The 14,052-nt window shown below is 40.7% G+C and overlaps 1 protein-coding gene across 1 annotated transcript; it reads right to left on the bottom strand.

The window, feature by feature from the left end:
• Window positions 1–230: 230 nt before the first annotated feature.
• On the bottom strand, window positions 231–1,181 carry LOC128564882 (olfactory receptor 52K1-like). Its single transcript, XM_053560832.1, has one exon. It carries the CDS (start codon window positions 1,179–1,181, stop codon window positions 231–233), a length of 951 nt encoding a protein of 316 aa, XP_053416807.1.
• Window positions 1,182–14,052: the final 12,871 nt, after the last annotated feature.

Raw genomic sequence — 14,052 nt, 5'->3', positions numbered from 1 at the left:
AGACAAGCTTGTTTTGTAGCTGATTACTACAAACTCTGAATGAGTAGCTATTTTTCAGAAAATGAATACATGTTTAAGAATCTCAAAGATAAGTACAAATAGCTAAGCCAAAATGCAGCAAGGATGACTCACAATATTATCCTCCCTTCACTGGATCAGCCACATACTCCCAGAAATCAGATGAGTAACTCCCTATGTGAGGACAGAGACTTGGGCTTCTCCGTGGGGACCTACAGCTGTGTTTTTTGGAACACAGTTGCCAGGTGCTGCCTGATCTCCCTGGTTCTGGCGCCATAGATGATGGGGTTGACCAGACATGGGAGCAGCAGGTAGAAGGCACTGAGCAGGTTGTGCACATCCTGGGAGGCAGTGCGGGCCACACGGTAGACGATGGATGAGGACATTGTTGAGGAGTAGACAGTGAAGATAACCAGGAGGTGGGAGCCACAGGTGTTCAGGGCCTTGGAACGTACTCCCCCTGAGGAAATCCTTAAGGCGGCGTGGATGATACGGGAGTAGGAGGCTCCTAGTAGGAGCATGTCTAGGACTCTGTTGAAGATGCGGACAGTGAGCCCCACAGTCTTATTCAGGGAAATATCCCCACAGGAGAGCTTCATCAGGGCCATGTGCTCACAGGCAAAGTGGTGGATCACGTCTGAGCGGCAGAAGCGAACACGGGAGGCCAGAAACACCACTGGAGCAACAATACATGTGCTCCTGGCAGCTGCCACCCCCAGCAGGCCAGCCAGCAGCTGGCCTGTCATTATCTCCGAGTAGCGGAGAGGGTAACAGATGGCAAGATAGCGGTCCAGGGCCATGACCAAGAGGATGTTGCAATCAAAGACAATGAGGAAGTAGATGCAGAACATCTGGACCAGGCAGCGAGCCAGGGAGATGCGATTGAAGTGTGGGGAGAAGCTGAAGAGCATGGCAGGCACCACGGTGGACGCAGCACAGAGGTTGACAGCCAGGAGCAGGGCAATGAGCAGGTACATGGGCTGGTGCAGGCTGCGCTGGGCCACCACTGTGTGGATGACCAGGGCATTGGCAGAGATGATCACCAGGTAGAGGCTGAGGAAGGGCAGCACCAGGAAGGCGCGGGACTCGCGCAGCCCTGGGAAGCCCACCAGGAAGAAGCTGGTGTAGGATGTATTGGAGCTTCCATTGCTCCACACCAACATCTTCCCTAGGAGTGCAGGATGGCTCTGGGGAGTGGGTAGGGGAAGGAGGTCTGGTGTCTGTACCCAGTCCTGGAGAGACCCAGCCTCACCAGGGTACCCTGGGGACTTTGACCTACATGAGCCTCTGATATTCCTAGAGAGAGAAGAAATGTTATTTTTAAATCACATAATGAGATTGTTCAAGAAATAACATCATTCCATAGGCTCATTTGTCCATTTTGCTTCCTTGTTTCTATAAATTTACAGATTATTCCTTTATTTCTTTCTTCACATTTTTAATGAGCACCTACTTTGTGCTAGGGCATATATTGGATGCATGGAGTATAACAGTGGGTAACATTTTTGTTCCCTGAGTGAGTCTGCATTCTACTGAGCAGGCTAGTAATGACAAGCAATGGTCAAAATAAAGTGTGTGGCAGTATACTCAAGAAATGTATTCCAAAAAACTCTGTTTTAACCTACAGCAAACCCAGGATGGACCAATGCCAGGTGAATTAAGGCCATTTCTACTCTTCATCTGTTTTCCCTTTTTCTGATCAGGAGGTGAAAAGGCGCAGGTTGAAAACTAGGAAGAGGGAAGAATTCAATGGGAAAAGGTTTAGGGACAGAGCTCACTAGCTCTCATTTCCCAGCCTGATGGTGGTATGGTGGTGGAGGTGGTGGTGAGGCAACATTTAATTCAAAGTTTAGGGCTTTTATCATTAAGTGGGAGTGGCTATTTGGATGACTTCTATTAGATTGTTTATGGAATTAAAAGTGATCTAAAGATTCTTTAAGATTATTTAGGAATTAACAAGGTCATAATAGAAACATTTTGCAATTTCATCCAAGAAGCAACACAGATCACATATGAATGGAGAATAAAAACCTTGCTTTTCCAGTGTCCCCTTTGGAGTTTTTGCTCTTCCAATGTAAGGAGAGCTATAGAACAGTTTTGTACAAACAGATTCAGAAGGATGGCAGATGGAGATGTGACTATGCCTGGTGTGGATCGGGAGGAATGAGGGAAAGATTTATTGAGGAAAGGCAAGCCTGGGAAATGATTTACTCAGTTCAAGTATATTAGGTTCTCCCAGTTTTAGCAAGTGTATAAAACAGAACTGATATTCAGATGTTTAGAGATAACCTTTTTTTCTTTTCTCACTACTTATACAAAATCTATTTTACATGTTTGACAAGGATCAACTCTAAATTTAATAATCTATAATTGACGTTAGCCTCTTTCCCTTGCATATCCTCAATATTCATATTTTTCCAAAGATTTCTCATGGGTACACTGGAAGGAAATCCCAAACACATGGTTAGATTTGTTCAGGAAGTGTAAGTACTTTGTCTAAGCAGGAGATTTGAATTTTACTGACATCATCAGATGCTCTCTTATGATCTCTGACCATGACAGGGCATGGGCTTTAGTTCTTTTAGACATCTTTATTCTGCTTTTTCTAGTTTCAAGCTATTTTCTCATGATATGAGGATCAAAATAAAATGGAAGGTGAGCAATGTCTTTGTTCTTAGTATTGCTCATCTGTCCAACACCGACAGAGCCCTTCTTTGTTTGCTTTTTTGCTCCACTTCAAGAGCTGACTGAAAACTCCATTCTGGGCCACCCAAACTTCCAGACTTCAGAGTTGTGCCCTGCATATGGCCAACACTTCCCATGGGCCTTCTGAGGCTGTCACAGGGGGGCAAGAGAGGAGGATAATAGAAGCAAAGACCCTACACCCAAGGCTAAGCCATATACCTTAGTATGGGGCTGGGGCTCTCACAGGCAAGTGTAGAGAGCCAAAAGGAAGGCAGGGTCTCAACAAATACTTGGTATTGGACAACCTAAATGATAGGAAATAGGAAATTTGGTTGTCCCTATTCTTCCCTGGTCCTCACTGTGATTATAGGATCAGAGACCCAAGGACTCAGAGAGACCCAAGACTCAGAGGATTCAAGAACCATCTAGATGAAAACTTTACAATGCAAGCCTGATAGGACTGGATGTGGGGGGAGAGATAGGGAAAAAGCAAGGATTCCTCCTCCCTACCTATAGAGCCACAGAAAGCATTTTTCCAGTTTAAGCTACTGTGTGAAGTAGCTTGCTGTATATAATTACTAGGAGAATTTATAGGTGTGAAAACATTATGGGGAACTTTCAGTCCCTATGCTTCCCTCTGCACCTACCACATTCAAGGTGAGAGCCTCTGCCCAGCCTCCTGCCTACCCAAGCACTAACTTTGTTACTCACCAGGACTTAACACAGACTGAGAGTAGTAAGACCAGTTTGCTCCAGGCCTTGGTTCCTTGAATGCTGTTAAATCCATCTCATTCCTCTCTGGGGAACTCTCTGGAGCTCCCAGACTCTGACTTAGCCAGTCAGCAGGATCCCAGGGGTGTACAGAATGAGAAGATGTCCCCTCAGGCCCTGTAGCCTGGAGGAACATCAGGAGCAGAAACGGGGTGTTGATGAGGGCATGTGGGCATGAAGGGACTGGTAACAAAGGGACCTGCCTAGGGGAGGAGAGGGATTATTCTCTAGCATGCCCTTACCCTCTTCGCCATTTCCTCCATCATTTTCCTGGGTACTTGTGACTCACCCATTCCCACCTACAGGCCAGATGTTGCCCCCGCATCTCAGAGCAATGTATTTAATAGCTGTCAGTCAGAGGAACCCCATGCCCCAAACTGCAAACTTAAATGTCCCAAACTCAATTCATGTCTTCACACAGACATGATTTCTCCCTGTCATTTTTTTGAAGTAATGTCGATTTTTATTCTTTCTTTTTTTGTAAAATTTATTTCAATGGATTTAGGGGGTGCAAATGTCTTTTGTTACACAAATTAATTGTATAGTGGTGAAGTCAGGGCTTTTAATGTACCTTTTCCCCAAATAGTGTACATTGTACTCAGCTGGTAACTTTTTGTCCCTAACCCCTCTTCCACCCTCCCTCTTCTTAATTTCCAAGGTCTATTATGCCACTTTATGGCCACATATACTCATCATTTAGCTCCCACTTGTAAGTAAGAACATATGGCATTTATTTTTCCATTCCTGGACACTTCACTTACTATGATTATCTCCCGTTACATCCAAGTTGCTGCAAAAGACATCATTTCATTCCTTTTTATGGCTGAGTAGATATTTTCTTTATCCACTTATCAGATGGGCACTTAGGTTGAGTCCGTATCTCAAGCCAATTGTGAATTGTGCTGAGATTAACATTCAGGTGTGGGTATCTTTTTGATATAATGATGTCTTGCCCTTTGGGTAGATCCCTAGTAGTGCTGGATCAAATGGTAGGTCACTTTTTAGTTCATTGAGGAATTGCCATACTATTTTCCATAGAGGTTGTACTAATTTATATTCTTACCAACTGTGTATAAGCATCTCCTTTTCACCACATTGGCACTAGCATCAATTTTGTTTGACTTTTTATTAATAACAATTCTGACAGGGGTAAGCTGGTATCTCATTGTGGTTTTAATTTTCATTTCCTTGATGGCTAGTGATGTTAATCTTTTTTTTTTTTTTTGGAGATAGAGTCTCACTTTGTCACCCTTGGTAGAGTGCCATGGCGTCACAGCTCATAGCAACCTCGAACTCTTGGGTTTAAGCAATTCTCTTGCCTCAGCCTCCTGAGGAGCTGGGACTAGGCGCCTGCTACAGTGTGGAGCTATTTTTATTTATTTTTATTTTTTTATTATTGGTTGTAGTTGTCATTGTTGTTTAGCAGACCCGGGCTGGATTCGAACCCGTCAGCTCCTGTGTATGCGGCTGGCGCCCCCGCCACTGAGCTATAGGCACTGAGCCAATGTTGATCATTTTTTCATATTTGTTGTCCATATTTATATCTTCTTTTGAAAAAACTCTGTTCATGTCTTTTGCCCACTTGTTAATGGAGTTATTATTATTTTTTTTTTCCTGCTGATTTGTTAGGAGTTCCTTGTAGATCCTGGACGTTAGTTCTTTATTGGATGTATAGTTTGTGAATATTTTCTCCCATCTACAGATTACCTATTTCCTCTGTTGATTATTTCCTTTGTTGTGCAGAACCTTTTTAGTTTAATTAGGTCACATTTACTTATTTTTGTTGTGGCTCTATTTACTTTTGAGGTTTTAGTCATAAATTCTTTGCCTAGGCCAATGTCCAGAAGAGTTTTTCCTGTTTTCTTCTAGAATTTGTATAGTATCAGGCCTTTAAGTCGTTAATCCACCTACAGTTAATTTTTTTTTTTTGTAGAGACAGTAGAGTGCTATGGCATCACAGCTCACAGCAACCTCCAACTCCTGAGCCTAGGTGATTCTCTTGCCTCAGCCTCCCAAGTAGCTGGGACTACAGGTGCCTGCCACAATGCCCGGCTATTTCTTTGTTGCAGTTTGGCCGGGGCTGGCCAAACCCACCACCCTCAGTACATGGGCCAGCGCCCTACTCACTGAGCCACAGGCGCCACCCTACAGTTAATTTTTGTGTATAGTGAGAGATAGTGATCCAGTCTCATTCTTTTGCATGTGGCTATCCAATTTTCCCAGCACCTTTTATTCAATACTGTATCCTTTCCCCAGTGCGTATTTTTTGTCCACTTTGTTAATAATCAGTTGGTTGCAGTTGGTTTTGTTTCTAGGCTCTTTATTCTGTTCCACTGATATATGTGTCTACTTTAATTCTAGTACTGTGCTATTTTAATTATTATATGTAGACTTGTAGTGTAAGTTGAAGTTGGGTAATGCAATGCCTCCAGATTTGTTCTTTTTGCTTAGAATTGCTTGGGCTATTCAGGCTCTTTTTGATTCCATATTAAACTCAAGATTGTTTTCTCTACTTTTGTGAAAAATGATGTTGGCAATTTAAGGGGATTATATTGAATCTGTAAATCACTTGGGCCAGTCTGGACATTTTAACAGCATTGATTCTTCCAGTCCATGAGCAAGGGATTTTTTGTTCTATTTGTTTGTGTTATCCATGATTTGTCTTATCAGGGTTTTGCAGTTCTCCTTATAGAGCTCTTTTTCCTCCTTGGTTAAGTATTTTATTTAGGTATATTATTTCATTTTTGCAGCTATTATAAATGGTATTGAGTTATCGATATGATTTTCAGGTGGACTGTCTTTAGTGTATAGATATGCTACTGATTTGTTTACATTCTTTTTATAATCTGAGACTTTACTTGATTTATTTATCAATTCTAGGAGTCCTTTGGAGGAAACTTTGCAGGGGTCCTCAAACTTTTTAAACAGGGGGCCAGTTCATTGTCCCTCAGACTGTTGGAGGGCCCGACTATAGTTTAAAAAAAAACAAACTATGAACAAATTCCTATGCACACTGCACATATCTTATTTTGAAGTAAAAAAACAAAACGGGAACAAATATAATCACAACGCTGCATGTGGCCTGCGGGCTGTAGTTTGAGGACCCCTGCTTAGAGTTTTCTACATATAAGATCATATCATTGACAAAAGGGATAGTCTGACCTCTTCTTTTCCAACTTGGATGCCCTTTATTTCTTTGTCTTGCTTGATTGCTCTGGGTAGGACTGCCAGTACTGGGTTGAATAGAAGTGGTCACAGTGGGTATCTTTGTCTTGTCCCAGTTAGGGAAAAGCTTTCAACTTTGTCTCAAGTGTGATATTGGCTGTGGGTTTGTCATATATGGCTTTTATTATTTTGAGATAATAAAAGTATGCCTACTTTGTTGAGGGTTTTTTATCTTGAAGGGATGCTGGATTTTATTGAATGCTTTTTCTACAACTACTGAGATGATCATATGGGTTTTGTTTTTAATTCTGTCTATGTGATGAATTATATTTATTGATTCGCATATGGCAAATCCTTGCATTTATGGGATGAAACTCACTTAATAGTGGTGAATTATCTTTTTGATGTGCTATTGGATTCAGTTTGCTAGTGTTTTGCTGAGGATGTTTACATCTATGTTCATGAGGAATATTGGTCTATAGTTTTCTTCTTTGGCTGTATCCTTTCCTGGCTTTGGTATCAGTGTGATACTGCTTTCATAGAATGAGTTAGGGAGGCTTCCCTCCTTATCAATGTAATGAAATAGTTTCAACAGAATAGGTTCTTTGTAGGTCTAGTAGAATTTGGCTATAATTCTGTGTGGGCCAGGGCTTTATTGTTGTTGTTGGGAGATTTTGAATTACTGCTTCAATCCTGATGCATATTACTGATCAGTTCAGGATTTCTATTTCTTCCTGATTCAGGGTTGGGAGGTTATGTGTTTTCAGAAATTTGTCCATTTCCTCTACATTTTCTAGCTTGTGTGCATAGAAGTTTTCATAGTAGTCTCAGATATTTTGTTTTCTGTAGTACCAGGTTTAATGTCTCCTTTTTCATTTCTGATTGAGCTTATTTGAATCCTCTGTCTTTTATTCTTGGTTAACCTAGCTAGAAAGAAAATGGCGGCCGAGTAACAGCTTCCTTGCATCTGGGCACCGTGAGTCTGGGGAGATAGGGCTCCAGGCATCTCTGGCTGGTGGGATCTGCCTAACATCACCACTGTGAGGACACAGGGAGTCAGCGAGAGACTTCTGGACCCCAAGAGGAGGACTAAAACAGTGGAAAACTGGCAAGTGGTCGCGTGTGTTCAATCCGTCTAAACCCGTCCGCAACTATAAGTTCAGTAGCAGCGAGACTGCAAACCAGAAAGGCCTTACCTGTGAACTGTTTTGGTGTCTTTGGACTTGGCACTCAGTTGAACTGCCTTGGGGAGAGCCTGAGCGGGAGTGCAGAGAACTTTAGCTGTTGTCTAGGGCCCCAGTCTGAGCCGCTGAGCCAGACGGAGCTAATAGTGTTTGGCTGTGGGTCACAGGGAGCCATTGTGAGCGATCTGCCCCGGCATGCTCCGCCCTCAGGGTCGCAGAGCTAGAATCGGGTGGGAGCTGGTAACCCAGCAACCAAGTAGCCTAAGGGCGGGGTCTGAGCCGCCTTGCAGCCCTAACCCTCAGGGGCCGAGTGAGACCAGTTATGGCACACTGGGTAAGTGGATAGCCACTTCAGCAGTGATTCCAGCGACAAGTACTTCCCTGGGAAAGATTCTGCTCAGAAAGTGAACAAGTTCAAAGTGCCTTTTCAGTGGGCTGAAGAGAGATTTAGGGTGTCTACCTGCTGGGGTTTGAGAAATCAGCAGCCTCCAGTAGTATCAGATCTGTGATTAACATCTCATACCCCAGAAGACCACGTGTTGCCCAGATAATATTCAATAACATATACATACTGCTTTGTTTTTGGTTGTGTTTGTTTTTTTTTTTTGGTTTCGTTGTTTTTTTTGTTTATTTTGATGTTGTTGATGTTATTTTGTTTTTTAAGTTCAACCTTTTCCATACAGATCCTTTTTCTTTCTCAATTTTTCTAGTTTAATAATAATTTCCCATGGCTGTCTTTTTCAATAATTAGAACTTCATTTTTGCTAGTGTTTCTACTGCTATCATTTTGTTTTTCACCCAATTTTATCCCGTAAAGTTTTCTGTTTGCTTGTTTTGGTTTGATTTATAGCATTTTTGTCTTTCCTCTCTACTTGGTGGAGGTGGGGGTACTGTGTCTGATCAGGTTAGCAAAGAGCTGCTGACCTCAAGGGAACCACCCAACTGGGCACCCCCAGAAGGTGGGTTTTTCTTAAGGTTGTGTCAAAGTACCCCACTGTACACCTATATTGCTCTGTCTCCCTCTTTCTGTGCCTCTCTTCTTTTTGTCAATATTCCTTTTACCCACACCCTCTCCTTTCTCTATTTTTCTTTTTTTTCCTTATCACTCGGTCCTTTCTTTCATCCCTTTTTTGCTCTTCAACCTTCTCAACCTTCTGGTCCTGTAACCCTTAGTCCACAGGCATGAGAACTTAAAGAGCAAGAGGAGGTGAAAGAAAAATTAGGGCAAGGAAACAGATAAAAGAAATCACTCATGAGGAAGAATCAGCAGAAAACTCCAGGCAACATGAAGAACCAGTCTAGAACAACCCCGCCAAAGGACCATGAGGTAGCTACTGCAGATGATTCCACCTATAAAGAAACGTTAGGAATGACAGAAAGGGAATTTAGAATACACATGTTGAAAACAATGAAAGAAATGATGGAAACAATGAAGGAAACTGCTAATAAAGTGGAAAATAACCAAAAGGAAATCCAAAAGCAGAATCAAATAAGAGATGAACTATATGAAGAATATAAAAAGGATATAGCAGAGCTGAAGGAACTGAAACAGCCAATTAGGGAACTTAAAGATGCAATGGAAAGTATCAGCAACAGGTTAGACCATGCAGAAGAAAGAATTTCAGAGGTAGAAGACAAAGTTCTTGAGATAACTCAGATAGTAAAAGAGGCAGAAAAGAAGAGAGAGAAAGCAGAACGTTCACTATCAGAATTATGGGACTTTATGAAGCGTTCCAACATACGAGTTATAGGAATCCCAGAAGGGGAAGAAGAATGCCCGAGAGGAATGGAAGCCATACTAGAGAATATTATAAAAGAAAATTTCCCAAATATCACCAAAGATTCTGACACACTGCTTTCAGAGGGCTATCATACCCCAGGTAGCCTCAACTCTAACCGAGCTTCTCCAAGACACATTGTGATGAACCTGTCCAAAGTCAAGACAAAAGAAAAGATTCTGCAAGCTGCCAGGAGTAAGTGACAGTTGACCTACAGGGGCAAATCCATCAGAGTGACCGCAGACTTCTCTAATGAAACTTTCCAAGCAAGAAGACAATGGTCATCTACCTTTAATCTACTTAAACAGAACAATTTCCAGCCCAGAATTCTGTACCCTGCTAAGCTAAGCTTAAAAATTGGTGGAGAAATCAAATCATTTACAGATATACAAACATTGAGGAAATTCACCACAACAATACCAGCCCTACAGGAAATAATTTAACCCGTTCTGCACACTGACCACCACAATGGATCAGCAGCAAAGTAAGAACTCAGAAATTAAAGGACAGAACCTAACCTCCACACTGATGCCAAAGATAAAACTAAGCAATGGACTCTCACCAAATAAGACGAATAGAATACTACCACACTTATCAATTATCTCAATAAATGTTAATGGCTTGAATTCCCCACTGAAGAGACATAGATTGGCTGACTGGATTAAAAAACACAAGCCATCCATTGCTGTCTGCAAGAAACACACCTGGCTTCAAAAGACAAATTCAAGCTCCGAGTCAAGGGTTGGAAGACAATTTTTCAGGCAAATGGAATTCAGAAGAAAAGAGGAGTTGCAATCTTATTTTCAGATACATGTGGATTTAAAGCAACTAAAGTCAAAAAAGACAAAGATGGTCACTTTATATTGGTCAAGGGAAAAATACAACAAGAAGACATTTCAATTCTAAATATCTATGCACTCAATTTAAATGCTCCCAGATTCTTGAAACAGACCTTACTCAGTCTGAGCAATATGATATCTGATAATACCATCATAACAGGGGATTTTAACACTCCTCTTACAGAGCTGGACAGATCCTCTAAACAGAAATTAAACAAAGATATAAGAGATTTAAATGAGACCCTAGAAAAACTGTGCTTGATAGATGCATATAGAACACTCCACCCCAAAGATAAAGAATATACATTCTTCTCATCACCCCATGGAACATTCTCCAAAATTGATCATATCCTGGGACACAAAACAAATATCAACAGAATCAAAAGAATTGAAATTTTACCTTGTATCTTCTCAGACCATAAGGCACTAAAGGTGGAACTCAACTCTAACAAAAATGCTCGACCCCACCCAAAGGCATGGAAATTAAACAATCTTCTGTTGAATAACAGATGGATGCAGGAAGAAATAAAACAGGAAATGATTAACTTCCTTGAGCATAACAACAATGAAGCCACAAGCTACCAAAACCTGTGGGATACTGCAAAAGCAGTTTTGAGAGGAAAATTCATCGCTTTAGATGCCTGCATTTGAAAAACAGAAAGAGAGTACATCAACAATCTCACAAGAGATCTTATGGAATTGGAAAAAGAAGAACAATCTAAGCCTAAACTCAGTAGAAGAAAAGAAATATCCAAAATCAAATCAGAGATCAATGAAATTGAAAACAAAAGAATCATTCAGAAAATTAATGAAACGAGGAGTTGGTTTTTTGAAAAAATAAATAAAATAGATAAACCATTGGCCAGACTAACGAGGAATAGAAAAGTAAAATCTCTAGTAACCTCAATCAGAAATGATAAAGGGGAAATAAAAACTGATCCCACAGACATACAAGAGATCATCTCTGAATACTACTAGAAACTCTATGCCCAGAAATTTGACAATGTGAAGGAAATTGATAAATATTTGGAATCACACCCTCTCCCTAGACTCAGCCAGCAAGAAATAGAGCTCCTGAACAGACCAATTTCAAGCACTGAGAACAAAGAAACAATAAAAAATCTTCCAACCAAAAAATGCCCTGGTCCAGATGGCTTCACACCAGAATTCTATCAAACCTTCAAGGAAGAGCTTATTCCTGTACTGCAGAAATTATTCCAAAAAATTGAGGAAGAAGGAATCTTCCCCAACATATTCTATGAAGCAAACATCACCTGATACCAAAACCAGGAAAAGACCCAAACAAAAAAGAGAATTTCAGACCAATCTCACTCATGAATACAGATGCAAAAATTCTCAACAAAATCCTAGCCAATAGATTACAACTTACCATCAAAAAAGTCATTCATCATGAACACGTAGGCTTCATCCCAGGGATGCAAGGCTGGTTTAACATACACAAGTCCATAAACGTTATCCACCATATTAACAGAGGCAAAAATAAAGATCACATGATCCTCTCAATAGATGCAGAAAAAGCATTTGATAAAATCCAGCATCCTTTTTTAATTAGAACACTGAAGAGTATAGGCATAGGTGGCACATTTCTAAAACTGATTGAAGCTATCTATGACAAACCCACAGCCAATATTTTACTGAATGGAGTAAAACTGAAAGCTTTTCCTGTTAGAACCGGAACCAGACAAGGTTGTCCTCTGTCACCTTTACTATTCAACATAGTGCTGGAAGTTCTAGCCAATACAATTAGGCAAGACAAGGAAATAAAGGGAATCCAAATGGGAGCAGAGGAGGTCACACTCTCCCTCTTTGCTGATGACATGATCTTATACTTAGAGAACCCCAAAGACTCAACCACAAGACTCCTAGAAGTCATCAAAAAATACAGTAATGTTTCAGGATATAAAATCAATGTCCACAAGTCAGTAGCCTTTGTGCACACCAATAACAGTCAAGATGAGAAGCTAATTAAGGACACAACTCCCTTCACCATAGTTTCAAAGAAAATGAAATACCTAGGAGTATACCTAATGAAGGAGGTGAAGGACCTCTATAAAGAAAACTAAGAAATCCTCAGAAAGGAAATAGCAGAGGATATTAACAAATGGAAGAACATACCATGCTCATGGATGGGAAGAATCAACATTGTTAAAATGACTATACTTCCCAAAGCAATCTACCTATTCAATGCCATTCCTATCAAAATACTAACATCGTACTTTCAAGATTTGGAAAAAATTATTCTGCATTTTGTATGGAACTGGAAAAAACTCTGTAAGGCTGTTCTTAGTAAAAAATAAAGCAGGGGGCATCAGCATACCAGATTTTAGTCTGTACTACAACGCCATAGTGCTCAAGACAGCATGGTTCTGGCACAAAAACAGAGACATAGACACTTGGAATCCAATTGAAAACCAAGAAATGAAACTAACATCTTACAACCACCTAATCTTTGATAAACCAAACAAGAACATACCTTGGGGGATAGACTCCCTATTCAATAAATGGTGTTGGGAGAACTGGATGTCTACATGTAAAAGACTGAAACTGGACCCACACCTTTCCCCACTCACAAAAATTCATTCAAGATGGATAAAGGACTTAAATTTAAGGCATGAAACAATAAAAATTCTCCAAGAAATCATAGGAAAAACACTGGAAGATATGGCCTGGGGAAAGACTTCATGAAGAAGACTGCCATGGCAATTGCAACAACAACAAAAATAAACAAATGGGACTTCATTAAACTGAAAAGCTTCTGTACAGCTAAGGAGACAATAACCAAAGCAAAGAGACAACCTACACAATGGGAAAGGATATTTGCATATTTTCAATCAGACAAAAGCTTGATAACTAGGATCTATAGAGAACTCAAATTAATCCACATGAAAAAAACCAACAATCCCTTATATCAATGGGCAAGAGACATGAATAGAACCTTCTCTAAAGATGACAGAGGAATGGCTAGCAAACACATGAAAAAATGTTCATAATCTCTATAAATTAGAGAAATGCAAATCAAAACAACCCAAGATATCATCTAACCCCAGTGAGAATGGCCCACATCACAAAATCTCAAAACTGCAGTTGCTGGCGTGGATGTGGAGAGAAGGGAACACTTTTACACTGCTGGTGGGACTGCAAACTAGTACAACCATTTTGGAAGGAAGTATGGAGAAACCTCAAAGCACTCAAGCTAGACCTCCCATTTGATCCTGCAATCCCATTACTGGTCATCTATCCAGAGGGAAAAAAATCCTTTTATCATAAGGACACTTGTACTAGACTGTTCATTGCAGCTCAATTTACAATCGCCAAAATGTGGAAACAGCCTAAATGCCCACCAACCCAGGAATGGATTAACAAGCTGTGGTATATGTACACCATGGAATACTATTCAGCCATTAAAGAAAATGGAGACTTTACATCCTTCGTATTAACCTGGATGGAAGTGGAAGACATTATTCTTAGTAAAGCATCACAAGAATGGAGAAGCATGAATCCTATGAACTCAATTTTGATATGAGGACAATTAATTACAATTAAGGTTATGGGGGGGAAGCAGAAAGAGGGATGGAGGGAGGGGGGTGGGGT

Source organism: Nycticebus coucang, chromosome 14 (genome assembly GCF_027406575.1).
Source record: "Nycticebus coucang isolate mNycCou1 chromosome 14, mNycCou1.pri, whole genome shotgun sequence".
NCBI lineage: Eukaryota > Metazoa > Chordata > Mammalia > Primates > Lorisidae > Nycticebus > Nycticebus coucang.
Note: the sequence above shows the minus strand (reverse complement) of the source record. Positions and strands in the feature narration are given on the sequence as shown.